Source organism: Erythrolamprus reginae, chromosome 6 (genome assembly GCF_031021105.1).
Source record: "Erythrolamprus reginae isolate rEryReg1 chromosome 6, rEryReg1.hap1, whole genome shotgun sequence".
Taxonomy (NCBI): Eukaryota; Metazoa; Chordata; class Lepidosauria; order Squamata; family Dipsadidae; genus Erythrolamprus; species Erythrolamprus reginae.
The window spans coordinates 53665674-53687823 of record NC_091955.1 but is presented as its reverse complement, the minus strand read 5'-3'; the positions used below and the strand labels follow the sequence as shown (position 1 = coordinate 53687823).

The 22150-nt window shown below is 34.6% G+C and overlaps 1 protein-coding gene across 3 annotated transcripts in view; it reads right to left on the bottom strand.

Annotated features, from left to right (window-relative positions):
• Positions 1-20619, bottom strand: part of LRRIQ1 (leucine rich repeats and IQ motif containing 1) — a 128714-nt gene extending 108095 nt beyond the window's left edge. For 2 of the 3 annotated variants that reach the window (XM_070755776.1, XM_070755774.1), the window contains exons 1-10: positions 20559-20619; positions 19524-19663; positions 15647-15758; positions 13372-13466; positions 11191-11308; positions 10470-10699; positions 7748-7822; positions 5826-7214; positions 5107-5259; positions 2745-2895 (exon numbers count right to left, since the gene is read on the bottom strand). In XM_070755776.1, coding sequence (XP_070611877.1) covers positions 2745-2895; positions 5107-5259; positions 5826-7214; positions 7748-7822; positions 10470-10699; positions 11191-11308; positions 13372-13466; positions 15647-15758; positions 19524-19658 — 2458 coding nt within the window. In that variant the 5' untranslated portion in view covers positions 19659-19663; positions 20559-20619. Of the gene's footprint in view, positions 1-2744; positions 2896-5106; positions 5260-5825; positions 7215-7747; positions 7823-10469; positions 10700-11190; positions 11309-13371; positions 13467-15646; positions 15759-19523; positions 19664-20276 lie in introns of all 3 variants that reach the window. The other variant, XM_070755775.1, reaches the window with a different exon arrangement.
• Between the last annotated feature and the right edge of the window lie 1531 nt (positions 20620-22150).

Genomic DNA, 22150 nt, shown 5'->3' with positions numbered 1-22150 from the left:
AGGCATTCATCTGGCTCGCATCCTTAGTCTGGTCAGCTTCAGCACATTATTTTATCCCCTGGTTAAGGGCTTAATTTTTAAAAAAATTCTGAGAGAGTAACAATGAAAGAACTTGCAAGCCAGTAAGAACTGGGAACATCATTAGCACCTGGAAAGAAACAGTCTGAGCAAGTAGAGCAATGAAAAAACCCTACAAAGACTTAGGGCTTGGAAAACGTTCTTCTTTGCAGAGAGTAACAATGAAAGAGCTTGCAAGCGGGTAAGAGCTGGGAACATTGTTAGCACCTGGATAGGGCTGTAAAGAAACATTCAGATCAAGTAAAACAATGGAAAAAACCCTAGAAAGACAGGGTTTGGAAAACATTCTTTGCAGATAATAACAATGAAAGAGCTTGGGTACATTAATAGCATCTGGTTAGGGCTGGAAAGAAATATCTGAAACAAGTAAAGCAATGGGAAAAAAACCCTACAAAGACAGGGTTTGGAATACATTCTTGGCAGATAATAACAATGAAAGAGCTTGCAAGCGGGTAAGAGCTGGGAACATCGTTAGCACATGGTTAGGGCTGGAAAGAAACTTACTCAGAGCAAGTTAGAGTAATTAAAAAAGAACCTGCAAAGACTTAAGGCTTGGAAAACATTCTTCGCAGAGAGAAACAATGAAAGAGCCTGCAAGGTAACAGCTGGGAAAATCATTAGCAGCTAGTCAGTGCTGAAAAAAAAGCTACATTCAGAATATAAGATGCATCCTAATTATCAGCCTCTTTTAGGGAGGAAAAAGGTGCATCTTATACACTGAAAAATATGGTAATCACCATTTGTAACCTTCCATCAAGTAAAGTCAAGGGGGTGGGGTGGCAAACCAGATTCACCTAACAAATTTATTTATTTATTTATTTATTTATTTATTTATTTATTTATTCATTCATTCATTCATTCATTCATTCATTCATTCATTCATTCATTCATTCATTCATTTGGATTTATATGCCGCTCCTCTCCGAGGACTCGCAAATGCATGATTCATTTAAGGATTGCAATGATTTGCTTAACAATTATGGCAAAATGTTCGTAAAATGGGGCACAACTCATTTAACAACTCTCTTGTTTAGCAATGGAAATTTTGGGTTTCGTTATGGTCGTAAGTCAAGGACTTTTTATATATATTATTCTGTATGATCAAAAAAGGACTGAAAGCCGGAATCAGATATTTTCATCAGTTGTCATTAAATTTCCATATATGCATATTATGATTTGAGGTCTCTACATAATTTAGGGGTAGGGAACAAAAAGCTCAATGTAAAGAGCATTACAGAAAGACAGGAATGATTGGGACAGAAGTTTCTTTCAAACAATGCCACAGTCATTGGAGTCAGGCAGTATGTAAGTTTAAATAATAATATTTACCTATCAGAGATCCTCAGAGAGGACTGAGTAGATAAATAAAAATGTCAATTCAGTCTACATATCTGGCTGCCTGTACAATCAATCATAATAATAAAGTAATTCCTCTTCCTCTTCCTCTTCCTCCTCCTCCTCTTATTCCACCACCACCACCACCACTACCTCCTTGAATATTTAAAACAGTTGATATATGTGAATGGATTAATTATGTCAGGAGTGTCAAACTGGCAGCCCATGGGTTAGTTGTGTCATGTGCAGGCCACGCCCACCCCAGCTCTATGAAGTGGAAAAACATTGCGAAATGTCACATGACAGCAACCTAACACGGTGAGTTTGAAACCCATGAGTTATGTGGGCACACTGAAAACTACTGTTTCTTTAACTACATAGTCTCTGGATCTTTTCCATATTGTATTGATGGATAGCACAGAATAATTGAAGAAGATATTTGCCAGGTTAACCCTTTAAAAAAATTCTTGCAACATAAATGAGCAACTGCTTGGCTTCAAATGCTGATGATTTCAGCTTGTATGTTTCCTGATCATTAGTCAAGCAGGATGGGAATATTGTAAGCAGAATTCTGCCGTCTGAAGGATCATAAGATGCCCAGTAGATAATCAATCCCATTTCAAATCTAAATTTGTCTATAGCTATATATTCTAAAGAAAGAACAGAACAGAGGACAAGAGAACAGAATAAAAGGGTCGGAAGGGAAATTGAAGGTCTTCTAATCCAATCCCCTGCTCAGACAGGAAACCCTATATACCATCTCAGACAATCTCTTCTTAAAAACTTCTGGAAGCAAATTGTTCCACAGGTTAATTATTCTAACTGTCAGAAAATTTTCCTTAGTTCTAGGTTGCCTCTCTCCTTGATTAAATAGTTATTAAATATTTTATTAAATAGTAACAATAATCTGCAGCTGTGAACAAACTAATTTCCATATTTTGTTTGCTTTTAACAGATACTATAAACAAGGTCTGCTACGTTTAACAAGTTACCAAACATACTCTACAGTCTACACCAAAAATATATCTGGCAGAATAGAGCCCTCCACCAAAACTACTATGATTTCCTGTAATATTACATACAAAATCTTCTTCCTTCATCATAATACATTATTAATTTCAAAAAATTCATGACAAAACTTGAGAACTCAGTATTATTAAATCAATCTTGCCTATTCAATGAATACATCTTTTTAAAAAATAGATATACTACAGAAGATAGATTTCAACAAATAGTAAGAATTAGTTTTTCCTAAGACAGAAAATATTTTCTATTTACATGAATTATTATGCTAAAGGTTGCAGCTTTATTATTTATAATTAGCATCTTACCAATTCGAGTTATTTTATTATAGGAAAGTTCAAGATTCAAGAGATTACTGCAGCCATATAAACCATGAAGTGATGAAATATTATTTTTGTTCAGAATTAGAATGCAGAGATTTTCTAGATCCTCACAATTAATCACCTGAATGTTGTTCTCCTATTTGGGGGGCGGAGAAACAAACAAAACAGAACAAAGACATAAAAATAAGTTCAAAGTAAAAAAAAATGTATTCTATATTTTAATCCCATGAGCATCAACTCAGAATTAAGTCTCACTGAGTTAAATATAATTTATTAATATATTATAAATATATAATTTATTTCCATATCATCTTTTGTCAGCTGGCTTGGTACTTGGAATTGACTCCCACTTGAATAACATTTGGAATTGGGGTGAAAGTTTCTAATTCATAATGAAAAAGATGAAATGTCAATAAAATCAGGCTGATTATAGAAATAATATTAAATAAATGTTTAGAAACAATACTATGTCATTCAGAACTGCATTACTTTCTTGTTAAACATTTTTCTCAAATTAGAACACTGATGCAAACATATTCAAGTTTTCAGCCATAATTTTCACATTTCAAATGTATTTAAATAAATTCATGTATTGATTGCAGCAGGCTTTAATGTAGCAAAATATCTGGAACAAGTGCTATTGTTTGGGTTGCGCAACTGTGAGTCCTTTACTCAAATATTTCTGGAAAAAGTGCTATGAATTATAGGATAACAATTATATTTTAAATGCTTCATAAGATTCTTCTGTCAACTGATCAATTTAAGCTATAAAAATTACTCTATTTCCATTACCCTTTTAATATGTATCTCTAGTTTTCAAACAATAAGCAATAAAACATAAAATCAAAGTAGGATATAGAGCATGGCTTTTAGCATTCTTTCTATCCTCTTAGTAATAGCTTTGCACTGTATCATGTCACTGGGAAAAAGTGACATGACACAGAAATTGCTGCATTTTGAGTCACTGTTTGATTGTTCTTTTGATTGGAATGATCAGAGGAATATTCTGGATTATTTCTTTCTCCGCTGCCCACAATTTAACCCATTCTTTTTCGACCTGAAAAAGAAACCTCATCCAAGATTAATTCACCAAATAGCATTCTCTAGAGCCATAAGCTCAGGGGTGGGCTACCGCCCAGATTGGGGGGAACGCAGTGGGGTAGCGAAAATGGAGCTCCACCCTAGAGCACCCAATTTGCACTGAAAGATGTTGAAAGAAAATGCATGGCGTCCTGCATAAACCATGCCCACAGTCTGGTAGTAAAAAGTTTGGTAGCCCTTCACTGCATAAACTGATCCAATTCAGCATCCAGTGCACTTGGGAACTTCAAGTGGTATTAAAAATCATAGTCCCATTCCATTCTTGTTCCCAGCAGCCAGTATTTTAAGGCATGCTGCAATAAACAGTGCTGATTTGTTCCAGTTCAGACAACAAGAATAATTTAATGATTGGAGGCAGGATGTAAAGTCCTGTTTACATAAATCCCCCTTTTGGGCTGAAGTATTAATATTTTAAATAAAAATTCTCACAGTAAGCTTCGGGACATGTCTGTGGTTTTTTTTTTCATGAGAATTACATATACATTGTTCTCCAGTTCAGGGGAAATGGTTTGGATTGAGGAAGAAAAAGCAAGATGCCACCGCTTATTCAAAGTTTCCGAGTTTAATATAAAAAATGATCCTTGTAGTCTCTTCAAATATTTGGGGGGGGGAGGGGGAGGGAGATCTGCATACTATATAGCATTACAGCTTCTCAAATTTTTAAAGCATATTGAAAGCATGTTTTAAAAATAATTAGTTTTAATAATTTAATAAGTAGTTATATTCATAAATACTACCAAATTTCATTTTACATGGAATCCATTTACAGATGATAATTCTGTGCATGGACTTAAGCACCTCCAAATTTGATTTTTCTTAATGTAAATCTTTTAAAAATTAGATTTTTTTTCTGATTTGTTATAAAAACAGGATTTCTCAAATTAGAAAAAAAAACCTTTTACTTATTCTGAGTGATTATTTTTATTATTGTGTCTGCATTTTCTAATTTTTATTTGATACTGACAAATGTATTAAATTGCTAAATTGGTATAAGATCACTAGTCTTTGAATATTTTTATTCACTTATAAATCTTTTTTATTTCTAATTCACCTCTTTCTTTGTTTTTTCCTGATTTTTCTTCTTTTTCTTGAATGCACTTTTAAATATGTGTTAAAATGAAATAAAAATATCAAAAATAAAAAGTAATTCTAATCCAGTTATAGTATGCAAACATTACATTTGCAACTCAGTCACTTTAGTTGGAAGAGAGTAGTTCACTTATACATAGAGTAAAATACACTGTACCTCTACATCTATATATTTCAAATCCTTGCAGTTGCTGAGTCCTTCCAGGGCAAGTAATCCACAGCGTCTAAGACTCAAGAACTGAAGCCTTGCGCATTGCGATAATGTGGACAGGCTGCAACCAGGCAAATCTTGAAAGTTAACAGTGGTCACCTATGTGTATCCAATAAGAAATAAATACATTTTGATAACATTTGAACTGAACAGCAATAAAAATGACAATTCTACATTGCTGAGCATGTTCTCTTAACAAACAGCTAGTAAAAATTCAAATTCGTACTTGTAGGGAAATATATTTATAACCTTGATCAAGCAGACAATACTATTCAAAGCAAATGAAATTACATTGATACCAAGCCAGTTGCCTGCTTAACTGAATATTATCCAGTCCTGAGTTTTGGAGCCTATCTTTAATTAATCATTCAGAGCAGCACTCATTTCTACATGGTTAATAATATATTCCTATGAAAGCATGCTGTTTGCCAGTTTAGGTTATACTCCAATAAAATAGGATTCTGACCCCACTTACTGAAAATTGCTCTTTACTGAGTGCAAGAAATTCTCCTGGACATTAAATTGAAGATTGCAGACCTTCCTGCTGATTAAAACCTGCATAACTTTCAGGTAATAACTAGAAGAACAACTTTTAAAAGTCACTATACATAAATACTAACAGTATTTACAGAGCATTAGATAGCTTTCCAATAGCATTGATTTACCTGTTGTAGAGAACCCCAAGGACCTGCCTGAATGATCATAGTAGCACTCATTGGAGGCATTTGGTCACATGAATATTTCCGTGGCTTGCTTCTTTCAACCCTTTTCTTCACCTGGTGTTCCTGATAAACTCTGGACCAAGATTTACACGTTTTCATCCAAGCCAATCTTTTAGCTTCAACAGAATCAGATACAAGTCGTTTTTCAAAGAAATTGTTCAAGTTCTCACCTTTGGCCCACTGATTATTAACCTTCTCATGAATTTCTTTCGGAGCAAAATCTATTTTACTGCTATTTTCAGAAGCAGATCTGGCTACTTTTCCAGGGTCCCCAGAATCTAACTGAACATGAAGGTAGTGTATGATACTTTCCTGATTAACTATTGCACTAGTTTCAAAACTAGGGTAATTTGTGTTGCTATCTTGCTCACATTCTGTAGTTTCTAAACATTTTTTTACACTATTCTCCAGTGATTCTTCATTATTTATCTCAATATATTCTTCTTTTCCTAATTTTAACTCTTCATCTTTATTTCTTCCAATATCATTCCATAATTTGTCATTCTTTTGTTCATGTATTTCTTGTTCATTTTGTTCCTTGTACTTTTGGTCTGGTATTTGTTTTAAATGTTTCTTTTCCATAATTAGCTTTTGGGGGTTATTATTGTCTTTTTGTTCTTTTAATGTTTTAGTTTCTTTTTCTTTATTTGTTATGTCCAAAGCTTTATTTATACTTGATGGTTCCAGTATTATTGCAATTCTTCTTTCCTTTTCCACTTCAACATTTTCAAAGGTTTTACCTGCTTCTTCTGATTCTGTTTTGTTAGCTGCATTTTCAAGTTCATCTCCTTTCTGGATTTTTTCAGTTCGCTTTTCTACTTCCTTTTCTATGTCTTGCTCCTTCTTAGTTTGTTTAGTATCTTCAGTTATAGTTTGACATTCAATACGCTCTCCTGTCACAAATTCTAGTATGATTTTTTCTTCATTTTTCAATTGTTCAATATTTAATTCTCGTTGAAGTCGCACAATTTCTTTCTTTTTTTCATATTCTTCATGCCTTTTCATCTTCTCTTCGTTTTCTTTCTTCTCTTTCTCCTCTTTCCTCTTTTTTTCTTCCATTTTTTCTAAAGCCCTCCTTTTCAATCTTTCCTCCTTTTCTTTCATTTCCTTTTCCATTATTTCTTTCATTTCTCTTTCCTTTTCTTGTTCTTCTCTCTTTTTTTTCAAGACAGGACCAAATCTTTTGTACACTATGAAAGCTCTAAATGTTGTCTGAATTTTTAAAGCTGCATCATTCTGCTGTTCCACCAATTGTTGTCTTTCTTTTGCTTTCTGTTCTTCAAAGGCCTTTTTTTCTTCTTCTATTTGTGTGTGTAATTTCATAATGAATTCCTGTATTCCAACAAAACAAAATACTTTTATAAGAAATACCACAGCTATAACCTGGATATCTACACATTAACACTATTTCTATGATGAATATGTTGAAATGAAAATGTTACATTTTTTTCAAATGCTGAAATTATATTTAAATATAACCCAAAAAGATTTGGATGAAAGGATACCGATGTGGAGACTCTTTTTCTAATATGTTCTGATTCATACCCTTGAATTTTTAGTTCATTGCCAAACCACATTATACCTACAAATCAGATTCTACTTTGAATTTGAAATTCTGACTGCCATTTACCCTTTGATTTGCAGAAACCACAGTTTACAATAGTAAACTACAATTTTCTGAGAATCATACAAATGGCAAGGAAAGGGAGTATCCAAAGAAGATGGGAGTAAATACGTTCATTATAGGATTTAATCTTCCAAATCATTCTAAGTTTGATTTTAGCACAATCTATAAGCCAAACATGCACATTGAAGGGATGCATGTCCCATATAAGTAATTGGGAACACTCCTGAATCTAAATTACCTCATGTTCTTTCAGTTGTACTTTCCAAGTCTGTTCTTCCTTCAGCAGTTTCTCTTCCATCACAGTCTGTTGTTTCTGTACAGAGTATAGACTTTTGTTGTCATTATTTTAATAAATATTGGGATTTAATTATTCTCTAGAATGAATACATCATGCAGTCCCACTACAGTGGGATATGTTTATTTCCATTGATTTCAAGAGATGAAAAATAATATTTCCACTCTTTCCCTTACCCAAATCATATTGAAATATCAGGATTACATTTAGTGGAAAGAATAAAATATATATTTAATTTCTTCCCAATCCTTTTATAGGGTTATATTTAATGCTATAAAGAGAAATAGATTTTGCAATCCAGGCTAATATGCAATAATATTTATGAACAGAATCCCTCATTTTAATGAAAGGATTCTATTTTTGCATCAACAGGCAGGCAGCCAGGTGGTTGGCTGGCGGGAGGGAGGGAGGAAGAAAGGAAAGAAGGAAGAATTACTACGAAAAGGAAAGGAATGTATATGAGTAGGATTCCTGAGCCCCAAACTATACGGTTAAACATTGCAGAAATTATTTTTCAAAAAGCAAAATTATAATATCAAAAACATAATTTCCTCAAAATGTTTTTCAAAGGCATTTACAGATAGCAAATGGGTACTTCAAATGGAGAAACTGTAATTTCCAGAATATTTAAATACATATCTATCAGTTCTTTATTATTCAGTCACTAAGTGAAGTCCAACTCTTTGTGACCATCCATCAGATCAGATCTCTATAAATATATTTATGCCATTATACACAATGAGATGGAAAAGAATCAAAAGTGAGAGAAAATAAAAGTTTTTGTCCAATCTAATATCCTTCCGGAAAATCTTTTAAAGTCACTATTGCGAGATAGGCAAATAAATAAATTTAGTCTCTTGGCTGTTAATATTTTAAATAATATTTCGGAAAACTATGTAGTTCTGATTTGTGAAGTTACTAAAGATAAATAAGATCCTTTTTGTACTTATCAAAAGGTGGTTGCTTTTAAAAATCATTTAAAAATTTTCATTTCAAGAGTAAAACTGCAATATATAGTTTAAAGTATGGGATTAGGAGCAGGGAGAACCGAGATTTATGTCACTCCAGGGGTGGGTTCTAACAAAAAAATAAAATAATTCAAAAAATAAAAATAAATTAAATATGGTGGCATCCATAGATCGGCACTGATCGAACCAGTTCTGTGACATCACCAGGGCATCACTACAGGTTCAGGCAAAGTGGTCCAAACCGAGAGGAACCCACCTCTGTATCACTCTCACACACTAAAATTTATTGGGTGATTGTGGACCAATAATTTTCACTCAGCCCAAAGTTGTAGGGAAAATAGGAGGAGCTAAACACCTTTAATTAAGTCTTCAGAGAGGGGCGGCATACAAATCTAATAAATTATTATTATTATTATTATTATTATTATTATTATTATTATTATGAGATCACTTTTATAAAAGGTAGGTCAGTATTATAATAAATTAATTAATTTAAAGCTGACAAAGAATATTTAATCAGTAACTGATTAAACATATTAAAAAGAATCAAAATACCCACATAGCTTATGTGTAGGCTTTTCTATTAACAATATCCTCAATGTATTGATCCTTATGAAGCTAAAATGGTAATGCAGATAATCTTCGACTTGCAGCCACTTGTTTAGTGACTATTCAAAGTTATGACACTGTAAAACTGAGTGTTTTTCACACTTACAACCATTGCAGCATCCCTACAATGGTATAATCAAAATTAAGACAGTTTGCAATTGGCATATATACCCGTCCTGGGCAGGGGTGGGTTCAGGATCATTTTTCTATGGCTTGCTAAGAGTAGCACCAAGCATGCGTTCTCACAGCAATTAAAAAAAATCCAAGATGGCGGCACCCATGGACCGGCACTGACATAACTGACTCCATGACATGATAGTCGGTTTACTAGCACTTATAAAGAACCAGTTACAACTGGTAGTAACCCACCTCTGGTACTGGATCATGTGATTCTCTTTTACGACCTTCTGACAAGCCAAATCAACGGGGAAGCCAGATTAACTTAAAAATCATGTTACTAACTTAATAACTGTGGAGATTCACTTAACAGCTGTGCAAGAAATGTCATAAATTGAGGCAAAACTAACTTAACTGTCTTGTTTAGCAATGGAAATTTTGAGCTCATATATATGTGGTAGAATATGGGTCAGAGTCGCAAGAGTGTGAGGCTCTTCCCCAACAAACAAAGAAACAAACAGCCTGGAATCATTGATATGCCTAAAGAGAGAAGCTTTACTCCCCTCAGCAGTTTGCAGGGTATATCTAGTAGTTATGCAGATAACTGCTTTAGTGTCGCAAGACTTCTGTCTACAGGCAGTTAAAAATAAAGAAACTACTTTGAAGCAACTCCTTGTGTTGTTCTTGGTTCCTTCAATCTGACAATAAAGGAACAAATTGTTGGCAGGCTCAAGAAATAAAAAAACCTTGCAAAAATAAAAACCTAAAGGGATAAATATCTTCAAAATTCCAAAGACGACTGAACCTACTCAGACAGTAGAGAATCTGACTCTTCAATGAAATAATAGAAAATAAAAGAAATATATTCTGAAAGGAGCATTTCACATGGTAATAGTTCATTGCAAAATCTATTTGCTATAGTTTATATAATATGACCTATAAGTATTGTTACTTTATTTGAAATATATTACCGCATTAAACATTTCTAAGTTCAGCCGTTCATTTTCAAGTTCTTCTTGACGTAATTGTCGTCTTTTCTTCTCTTCTTCATTTTGAGAGATTTCCATGTCCTTCTTAGCTTTCAATTCATTCATTTTTTCTTTCAATAGAACTTTTTGCTCTTCCAACCAATACTGATACTCCTGCTTGCACCTTTCTTCAACTTCTTGGAAACTAAAGTTGATGGGTATGTCATTGGCATCTAAAAGAATGGATACATACATACATATAGGATTTTCAGTACAATTGCATCATTAATTCCTTGTTACATCATTAATTCATGATGATTTTAAGGGATTTACATGCGTTAAAATAAAGAGACACTTATTTCTACCTGAGTTGATACATTTTAACACTTCCCTAAAGGCTACATTAGTGTTGCCTCAGACCACAAGATGGGTGGCAAATAAATTTAACAATATAACAATCATTTTGCAATATTAATAGATTTAAATTTAATAATGAAACACATTTAAAGATTAATTGGGATAGTGAACTTGGTGCCCATCCAAGTGCCTGGGGGTAAAAGTAGCCTTCTGAGAAAGAAAGAAAGAAAGAAGGAAGGAAGGAAGGAAGGAAGGAAGGAAGGAAGGAAGGAAGGAAGGAAGGAAGGAAAGAAGGAAGGAAGCTGTTCCTTGATTATGATTTAAGACAAATTTAATGAAATTAAAACTTGCTTGCATGTTTGTTTACCTGTCAAAGAATACCCATCAGCTGCATTGTTAGAAGAAATATCCTGATTGGTTTTTAACTCTGCAGTACTGTCTGATACCTCATTCTTCTGTTCCTCATCTTCTATTTCAGATAATACCTAAAAAACAGGAGGTATTTTGAACCTTAAAATTATGAAACCTCAGTAATACATAAAATGATTTTTATTGTATAGAAAATAAAAAATAGGCATTTTTTAGTTATGAAAGAAAACTTCTAGAGTACCCGTATCTACCACAATCCAAATATGTTTTAGAAAGAGCTGTTAGGAAACTTGTTTGGCAGAAAGAGCTGGATTCAATTCTCTTATTCTTTGTGAACTGCTGGTCAGCGATATCATTAACTTTCTCACGGGGACTTTTGTGTGCAACCTCAACAGCTGGATCTGCATAGGCAGTGTGGCACAGGTTTGCATTTAAGATTTCTTAGTCAGTTAGTGATATCCAATTAATGAAAATTTATTCAAACATGTAAATGTAAAAAATGCCACCAAAACATTTATGGTCTGGCACTATACATAATACTGTCAAAATTTATCTTATCTTTTTCTGTCATCTGTATTAACCAAAAATAATGCAACTACATTTAAAAAAATAAATATTGCCAAAATAGGAAAAACAAAATTATTATAAGGAACAGATGTATATATACATATTTTCTCTCACAGAAAAAATATAAATGAATGTGAAATCCTATACATCTGTTTACATCTGTAAACAACATTAAACATGTAGCTAATCCAGACTAAAAAAATTACAACAGGGTTTATAGATCGTGGGTAGACAGTTGGTCACTATGTGTCACATCAGAATTTGGGGAGAGGCTGAAGGATTTGGGTTTTAGAGTATAGTGTTAGGACATCATTAGCTTTTTAACTGTTTTACATGTATTTTACCCCTTGTAAAATTCTTTTCTTCTTCATGTCATACTAAAATGACAGGAAATTCTAACTTTCAGCAGACATGAACAAAGAGGCTTCTGGAAACCACTAAAAAGGATACAGAGGTCACAGATTACCAACATCTGGCTTAGTGTTATGAGAAAGTCATAAAATGATAAAAAGTGGGAATATTTAAAGATTGAAAAGATATATGTACATGTTATAAAAATCTAAACAACCTTTAATAATCTGAATACATTTTACATTTTAAATTTCTTCCAATATCTGTATCCTAATTTCCAATTAAAAATTATTACAGCACACTATTTAAATAAAAATAATTTAAGATATGAATCTTATTACTTAACACATTTTATTCAATGATGTTAGACTTTATATTGTCAGTTCAAATAATTTCACTTAACTGTGTGAAGATTAAATATATAAAACTAATTTATACAATTCTACTTTGGATACAGTTAATAACTTAATGACTGACTATATACTCAGAATCTAAAACATCTAAATCTATGGTTTAATTTTTCCCAACTCTCCATAAGTATTACTGCAATGCAATCATTATCACTCAATGGATCACTATGTAGACAAAGAATCTCACTGCTACCGCAGTCTTTTCCATTCTAAACAATCTCAAATATGTGGACCTGTACTTCCAAAATTCTTGCTAATGGTCATTCTGATTGATGAATGAAATTGAAGTCCACAAGAAAAGGAGACAATTATCTTTTCTATACTCAATTACTAATTAAAACCATATTTATGATTGTCTGAATAAAACTTGTTTCTTCTGAAGAATGAAGTGCCCTTTAGATGATTTAGTCCCAAATGTTAAATAATTATTAAAGAAGCTTATCTGGTAATTAATTCCCACTAAATTAAGTTAGGCTCTTTTTAGCAAACAAAGAGAAATGAGCTATTTATTGATTTGTTAACTTAATTTTAAACAGAAATTGGAAAAAAACTTTAAAGATGTACTATGCAAAGATTACTAGCCCTTAAAACATCTGTTCAATACTTAAAATCCCCAGATTCATGTTTCATGCACTGTTTCAAGCAATAAGAGTTTGCTTGTTCAGATTCAGCTGAATGATTCCTTTTCACCAACATAATTTGATTACAGAATAGCATAAATCATTCTCGCTAATTTATCGCTATGTCACACAGTAGAAAATATTAAAGTGCTATAAAATGAGGCAGGGAGATAAAATGGTGCAATCAAGTACATATATGTTTAAATATATAGATATATAGATATATAATACCCTTTTTTTCAGTTCTTCTGGATCTTCATTATATTGAGAAGCCAATTCAGCTAAATATTCCGAAGCATGGTTAGGAACAATATAATAGACATCACCTGCAAATGAAGAAACTGTTATTCAGACTTGGAGAACACTCATTTTAATTCCTGAATATTCAGATGAAATATTTCTTAGTTGAATTTCTGATGATATAAGTCTATATCTCACAGATAACAAAATTAAACAAAAATGAAATATTACAGACAGTTTTAGGTAATCTACTTAACACCTTCTTTCAAGTAGACATGTTTTGGATTAGGGTGTTGGTGTCGACCCAATAGTCTTGAAACAACTGCACTTCTAATTTTATATCAATTGATTAATCATGAACTTGCCAAAAGACAGACAATCAAGTGCATCACTTCAAACTGCAGGATTACCAAAAATCTCTCAGGACTTTCATTCTCTAACAAACATGAGAGAATACAACCCTAGTCTCCCTATTTTCTATCTGAAACTATTATTCATCTTTTTACCCCCTTTATAAACATTTCATATCAAACCAATTTCTTTTCTTCAAAACAAAAAGTAACACGAATCCTGTAGAAAGAGATACTAAGAAGTAGAAAATTTACAGTTAATTTCAATTTACAAAAATCAGAAACATTAAGATATTTTCAGTGTACTCCTTCAATAGGATTCCCCCCCCCCTAGTATTTTCGTGCAAGTACAAGGTTTGGGGATCTTTTTTTCCCTCCAAATAAACCGAGTGTTGATCCAACAGAAATTGACTGACTAATTTGTTGCCCAAGCCTGATGTTGTGGACCAGGGGTGTCAAACTCAAAGCCCAGGGGCCAGATTCAGCCTGTGGGGTACTTAGATCTGGCATGCAGGGCCTGGAAACAGTGGAGAACTAGCCTGCCGTTTTTCTGCCAGCAAAAATGGGATCCCGCATAGGGCCCTCCTGAGCTCCGTTTTCGCTGGCAGTATTGCAGGAGGCAGTGGCAGCCAAAAACAGAGCCTTGGGAACCTGTTTTTGCAGGCAGAGCATTCAGGCCATCACAGGTGCCCTGGCAAAAGTGACATTGAGCTGGCCATGCCCAACCTGACCACATCCACCCAAAGAGTTAAACACAACCCTAATGTGGCCCTCAATGAAATTGAGTTTGACACCCCTGTTGTGGACTAGCCCAAAGTCATCCAGTGGGTTTTCATGCCTAAGGAGAGGGGTGGCATACAAATCCAACCAACCAACCAACCAATCAATCAATCAATCAATCAATAAAATGGGACTAAAACTTACAAAGTGCTGTTTTTTAACCTGGTGCCTTAACCACTAAACCAGACTGACTATTATTCTCTCACCAGCTGTTTTCTCTCTGGAACTCAATTACTGAGAAAATAAGTATTCCCTGTGATCACTAGACAGTTAAACAGAAATTATGCAGTAATCTATTATTTTGACTCCTAATATTTTGCTTCAGAATAAAATATAGTGGTCTATTATTTGTAGAAATATATACAGTGGTACCTCTACTTAAGAATGCCTCTACATAAGAACTTTTCTAGATAAGAACCAGCTGTTCAAGATTTTTTGTCTCTACTTAAGAACCATTTTCTACTTAAGAACCCGAGCCCAGAAATATTTTCCAGGAAATTTGAGAGCGGCACGAAGGCCTGGACAGTTTTCTGCCATCCCCCCTTTAATCTTGGCCATCTCGGGCTTTTCTGGGCTGCCAGAGGAGCCTTTTGATGGCGCTTAAGGAGGATTTGGCAGTCTAAAGTGAACAAAGCATTTTTCTTTCTCTGTGTGCTTGCAGAGGGAATAAACCTCTGCCAGCGCTCAGAGAAAAGAAATGCTCCCTTCGCTCTGGGCAGCCCAGAGCGAATGGAGCATTTTCTTTTCTTTGGGCACTGCCTCAGAGTCCCTCTTTTTTTTTTAAGCCTTAAAGTTTTGGATTTTTTTGATTCCCCTCACCTCAGCTTCTTCCTTCAGCAGCGACTGTCCTCATCCTCTTCTTCCTCCGCCTCTCTGCCAAATTCCGAGCTTTTATTTCTTTCCTAATGGTTTTGCATGCATTATTTGCTTTTACATTGATTCCTATGGGAAAAATTGCTTCTACTTAAGAACGTTTCTACTTAAGAACCTGGCCACAGAATGAATTAAGTTCTTAAGTAGAGGTACCACTGTATTACAATAGTTGAATGTACATACAAAATAGTATTATTTGGAGAACTTTTACAGAATATATGCCATATGCATATGACAAAACACCTTACTAAATCATTACTTACTTGAGAGTTCATCGTTTTCCAAATCTTGCAATAGAAGTTTTTCTGCATTTTGACTTCTGCTTCTCACAAAATCTAAATACTGGAGAACAGATTCTGGCAATTCTTCTGGAATCTAGAGGTAGATTTTACATTATATAAAATTGACAGTTACTACTATTAATTATGTTTCAGTTAGATTTGTCTTCAATCTGTCACTACATGTGCAAGATGAACTTTTACAGCCAACATTTAATAGCCCTGTTAGATAGAATAATAATTTTAGAAAAGGAAGGGGGAAAGTTGAATTAGCTCAATCTATGCTGATAGTTGAAAGAAAAGTTTGACTTACCCTCTTTTTAAGATAAAATAAATTACTGAACGGAGTACAACTAAACTTTTTAATAGTGCAATTTTAGACAAAAACATAGTCAACCATTCCATCTACAAAGTCCCAAATATATGATCTATGTATATTGACCCAGAATTCTGTCTTTAATTTGTATACAAATAGCCCAAGCACGTGGAAACCTCTCTAGAGCCCACCGTGATGTCCAAGCCTTTCCTATCGATTTATATTCTCCAGATCTACCCTCTATCTCTTTGGTGGCTGATGGAATGCAAATCTATTAGTCATTTCTGTGTGAAGAATATTAATCATATTTCTGAAAGCTGTATTAGATTCTTCTGGGAAAGAAAATGAAATAGGGAAGAAGTATGAGAACATTCTCAAATATCCTGCCCCCCCCCCAATCGCTGCAGATTCTAAATAGTTCCCCAGACATCACTGTGATTCTATTTTTTTAAAAAAAATCACCTACTCTGAGTTTAAAAAACCCCACAAGAATATTCTCCTCTTCCATAGGGAAACACACAATACATTTAAATAAGATTTAAAATGATATTTACAGTTGCCAAAAGAGAAATAAGCATAAATGTATTTATTTATTACATTTATTTGCCACCTATCTTGCCATGGGACTACTTTAGGTGATCTACAACAAAAAAAATGTGGAGGAATGAAAAGAAGTGTGAGCATAACATGAGTAAACTAATGGAACAACAGAATAAATAATGAAAAAGAAACTATACAGTGATATGAGAATAAAAGATGGATAGGTGGGGAAGCAGGGAGCGAGAGTTGATATCAATCCACTAGCCACCTCTAGTCTGGTACTCCCCCTTTGGATCCCCAGGCCAACTGGCAGAGCCAGGTATTCAGGCTCTTATGGAAGGCTAGGAGGTTGAAGGTAGATCTCACTTGGAGAGTAGGATGTTCCAAATGGTAGGTGCTATGGCAGAGAAGGCTATTCTTCTGGATCCTAAAAGAGTTCTTTGACCAATGGGAACTGCCGGCACAAATGTGGTAGGCTTGTCCTAGTGGGACAAGTCAAATTATCAAGTAGTCTGGATGTATGACATTAAGGTTTAAAAGTCACAACCAATGTCTTGAACTGTACCTGGAAGCAGACTTGTAGCCAGTGCAGTTTGTGGAGCAGCGGTGTAATATGGGCCATTCTAGGACTCCCAAAGACTGCTCTTGTCACTGCACTTCAAATCAGTTAATGCTTCCAAATGGATTTCAGGGTCAGCCCCATGTACAATGAATTCAGTAATGCATGTGAGAGATGACTAGAACTTCAGTTATTAAGTGCAGGGAGTCAAGTTTCAGGTAGGGTCACGGTTGGTGTACAAACCAAAGCTAGTAAAAGGCTCTCCTAGTCATGTCCACCACCTGCTCTTTGAACAAGAGCCGTAAATCCAGGACAACTGGATCTGAAGGAGGTAGTGCAATCTGTTTAGAACTAAGGATGATAAAAACTCAAATTTTGAGACTCCATGCACCCAAAGCCATTTGGACTTGCTAGGATTCAGATGGCCTGTTGTTTTCCATTCAGGTTTCTACAGCCTCCAGAGACCATCACCTGGTGACAGATGATCTCATTCAGCTGCTGGTGGTGCAGTGGTTAGAGTGCAGTACTTCAAGCTACTTCTGCTGATCACTGGCTGCCAGCAGTTTGGCAGATTGAATCTCAGTAGGCTCAAGGTTGATTCAACCTTCCATCCTTCCAAGGTCAGTAAAATGAGGACCCAGATTGTTGGGAGAAATATGCTTACTCTCTGTAAACCACTTAGAGAAGGCTGTAAAGCAATGTGATGCGGTATATAAGTCTAAATGCTATGGCTATTGCTTCATATAGGAGATGAGAAAGTACCGAGTCCTGAGAGACATTGCAAGTGAGCAGTCAGGGAGAGGATCTCTCACTCCCTATCAACACTGTTTAGGATTGGCCCTGGAGAAAAGAACTAACTATTAAAGTTTGTTGCAAAAATCCAAACGAGAAGCACATAGAGATGACCAATTCAGCTGGATTCATAAACTTATTTATAAACACAACACATAGTAACAGATGAATTTACAATGCCATAAACAGAGTTCTTCTTCAAGCAGTTGCAGAGAACAGTTAGTTTCATTTCAGCAGAGAGGAGAATTCAGGGTGGAGTGAGCCACATCCAGCCTTAAGTGTTAGTTTCTATTCTCTGCAGAAACTCAGAAGAGTTTAACTCCCTTTGGCTGACTTAGTTGCTATGCCTATTCATTGGCTGACCTTGTTAAAATGGTTCTCCCAGTTCAATAACATGAACCAGTACAAAACTGTACCTCCCAGCTCCAACAACTGTAGCTACCTCAAAAGATGGTTGATGATATTGAAGGCCCCTAAAAGATCAAAGATAGTGAAAATGGTTGTATTGCACCCATCTTACTCTTGCCAGAGATCGTCCATAAGTGTGACTAAAACTGTCTCTGTCCCATACTGTGTTTGAATCCTGACAGAAAGGGTCCAGAAAATCTATTTCATCCAGGACCTCCTGAAGGTACCAAGTAACCATCTTTTCAATCATCCCGGCCCTCTGGAAACAACTCCCCCCAGAGATCAGAACTGCCCCCACCTTCCTTGCTTTACGTAAATTGCTCAAGACCCACCTATATCACCAGGCATGGGGGAATTGAGACATCTCCCCTGGGCTTATATAGTTTATGTATGGTATGCTTGTGTTGTATAATTTTTAAATGACGGGTTTTAGATAATTTTTAATATTAGATTTGTTACATTGTATACTGTTATTATTGTTGTTGTGAGCCGCCCCGAATCTTCGGAGAGGGGCGGCATACAAATCTAATAAATTATTATTATTATTATTATTATTATTATTATTATTATTATTATTATTACCTTCCGTGAAAAGAGAAGATGGGAAATTGGATGAAAGATGTTGAGGCAGGAGGAGCTGACTACATGTTTTTAAAGAGGGATAACCAGGGTCCCCTTAAAAGGTCCTGAGAATACCTTCTTTTGCAGTGAGGAATTTACTACGGCATGAACTCACCCCATTGTTAGTCACCATCCTGGAGGTTTTCTCCAGCCAGGAGGGACAAGGATATAATTCCTAGATTGGAGTCAGAAAAAAATAAATAAAAGTACATATCTAAAAGGTTCAGAAAAGAGAAAATAATTTGAAAACAATAAGCATTCTACATGAAAAGACTATGTATGTATGTATGCATGTATGTATGAATGTATGTATGTATGTATGTAGCAAGGGGGCTAAATGATAAAACATGTGTGATATTATTAGACAATGCTGCAACTTACATATTTGTGTCCTTATGTCTGACACAAATATGTAATAATTGCATTTGCATTATGATGTGTGTCATTATTTAAGTGTCATCATAATTTGTTGTACATGTTTCAATACACAGACACAAAATGCTCTGTAAACTTTCATTGTATTAGTCACTCTGGGAATGATATTCACATACAGAACATGACAGATTATTTTATAATGTTAACACAGTAAAATATTTTTATTGCTCCTATTCTTTTGGAATACTTACTGTTTCACTATCACTTGAACTTTCTGACGATAAATCAGTATCACAATCATCTGCTTCAGATGAATAATAGTTAGTTTCCCTCAACTCAAGTTCTATTTCTTCTTCAATTCCTACATCATCATACACTTCTTCCATCCTTTCTATTGTAAAAACAAAGAATACATATAAATAAACAATTTTAATGTTTATTATACATTATCATGATCCATATATAAAAATTATTGAGTTTTTTATTTACTGTTATCTTTAAGCCTTTAATTACCAAAAACATATTAAAATAAAAAGAACACATTTCAAAAATAGTGAATATAGTGGTAGGAAAAAATAATTTAAATGGCCAAAATCTTAAAAGTTTAGAGGTAATCGTTCTTGAGTGAATATTTAACTAGCCAGTTGGATAACCTGTAAAATGCTCATTAGTTCCTCCTCTCATATTGTGTGTGTTTATGTCTCTCTGTGTGTGGTGCAAATGGAGTTTTAATAAAATAGAATCATTCAAGTTTATTTTAAATGGAGTTTTAATAAAATAGAATCATTCAAATTTGTTTTAAACTATCCAATTTCAGGCTATCCAGATTTGAGGTAGCATGTGCATAGTTCAGTTAAATATGAACGATCAGAAAGCAATTATTCTTTTTCACGGTAACTATTACATTGGCATAGAAAGAGAGACTGAATCATCTATCTTAGCTTTAGCTCAGATTTTTCAATTATGCGCGAATTCCTCCTGCTACTAAATTAATTCGTGCCTACCCTGCCCATAGAGCTCTGTTTTCTTCTAAGTGCGTGAGGACTACCAGTTCCATGGTGCCTTTGAAAAGCAAGCCTTAAAAGCTTATTGGAAAGTATCCCGTTGAATGCTGGGAGTCGTAGTTTTGAGTTCTGTTTTCAGGTAAAGACGGCCCCGTACAATCACGACGCTTAAAAAAAATAGTTCCACGTCTTTATTTTTAATTTGAAGATTAGAACAATCCCTATTCTCGTTATTCCGAAACCCTTGGTCTTTACTTGTTTCTGACGTCGCTAATCACCAACCTGATTGAGAACGCAAGACTTCAGAGCAGCGAGCTTCACTGTTGCAGGAAGTGTAACCATAGTGACAGAAGACGTGGGGGATTAGGCATTGCTATGGAAGCCCAAAGCGACCGGAATAGGAAAAAAAGCAGAGGCGAGTGGTGGAGGGCCGGCGGCTTCTTTGTTGGAGACATTTCTACCCCTTTTTTGTTAAGACGTTCGTTTTGTAATTTCGTGTCCTTTCGCGAACCCAGACTTTACTTCAATTTTCGACTCCCCTTTCCCTTCCCAATTGAAAAGCAGCTAGTCATACTTAGACTATTGAGAAACAATACCAGAGCAATCGTTTAATGCATTAATGGCCTAATCTAATGTATGTAATGCTTTTATGCCATTTCAAAGATTAACTTTCCATTATTGGGATTTAAAAAATAATTTATTGGTAAACAATGTTTATCATTACATTTAGCAACAGTTTGATGGAATGGATAGAACTATCAACCATAGCAGGAACATGGAAGATCTCTTATCGCTACACTACCCCTCCAAATATCTTTAAAATCAATCAGGTCTTCCCATAAAATTGTATTTGAGTTCTTTAACATAATTAAGAATGACAAATGAAAAACAATCCAACTTCCACATTAAGTTATAAGGCCTTGTTAAGGCCACACTGCATTCAGTTTTGGTCACTGCGATGCAAAAAGGATGTTGAGACTAGAAAAAGTGCAGAGAAGAGCAACAAAGATGATTAGGGGACTGGAAGCTAAAACATATCAAGAAAGGTTGTAGAAACTGGGCATGGATAGTTTAATGAAAAGAAGGACCAGGGGAGACATGATAGCAGTGTTCCAGTATCTCAGGGGTTGCCACAAAGAAGGAGTCAACCTATTTTCCAAAGCACCAGAGGGTAGAACAAGAAGCAATGGGTGGAAACTAAACAAGGAGAGAAGTAACTTAGAACTAAGGAGAAATTTTGTGACAGTCAGAAAGTTGATCAGTGGAACAGTTTGCCTCCAGAAGTTGTGAATGCCCCAACACTGGAAGTTTTAAAGCAGATGTTGTATAACCATCTGGTATGAAATAGTGTAGGGTTTCTTCCCTAAGCAGGGGGTTGGACTAGAAGACCTCCAAGATTCCTTCCAATTCATTATTGTTGTTGTTGTTGTTGTTATGTATGATCCATCTCCTTACTTATAGCTTTGATTAAGACACCAATATATTTTACCAAATACAGAAAATTAGAAAAATATGATACATTAAATTGTAATACAGTATCAGTTTTTTCAATATTACTCTGATATGAGGCACAGTTCAGAGGTTTTGTTGGAACAATGAATAAGATGTTATCTCCCAGATTCAGATGTCAATAGGAAAAAAAAATAAAGTGAAAAGAAGAGAAACTCTTCATAATAAAATATTTCTTAAATATCTTCATTGGAGTTCCTGGTGAGAAGCAGTTATATAATTGTATAATAAAATGTGATGGTCATATGTTCTACCAGTGGCATCATTCAGATTTTTAAGTATTAACTCTTATATTTCTAGTATTAAAAATCTTTAGATTGTATCTGACAAAAACAAGGCTTTTACTCTAAGGTGAATAAATGCTT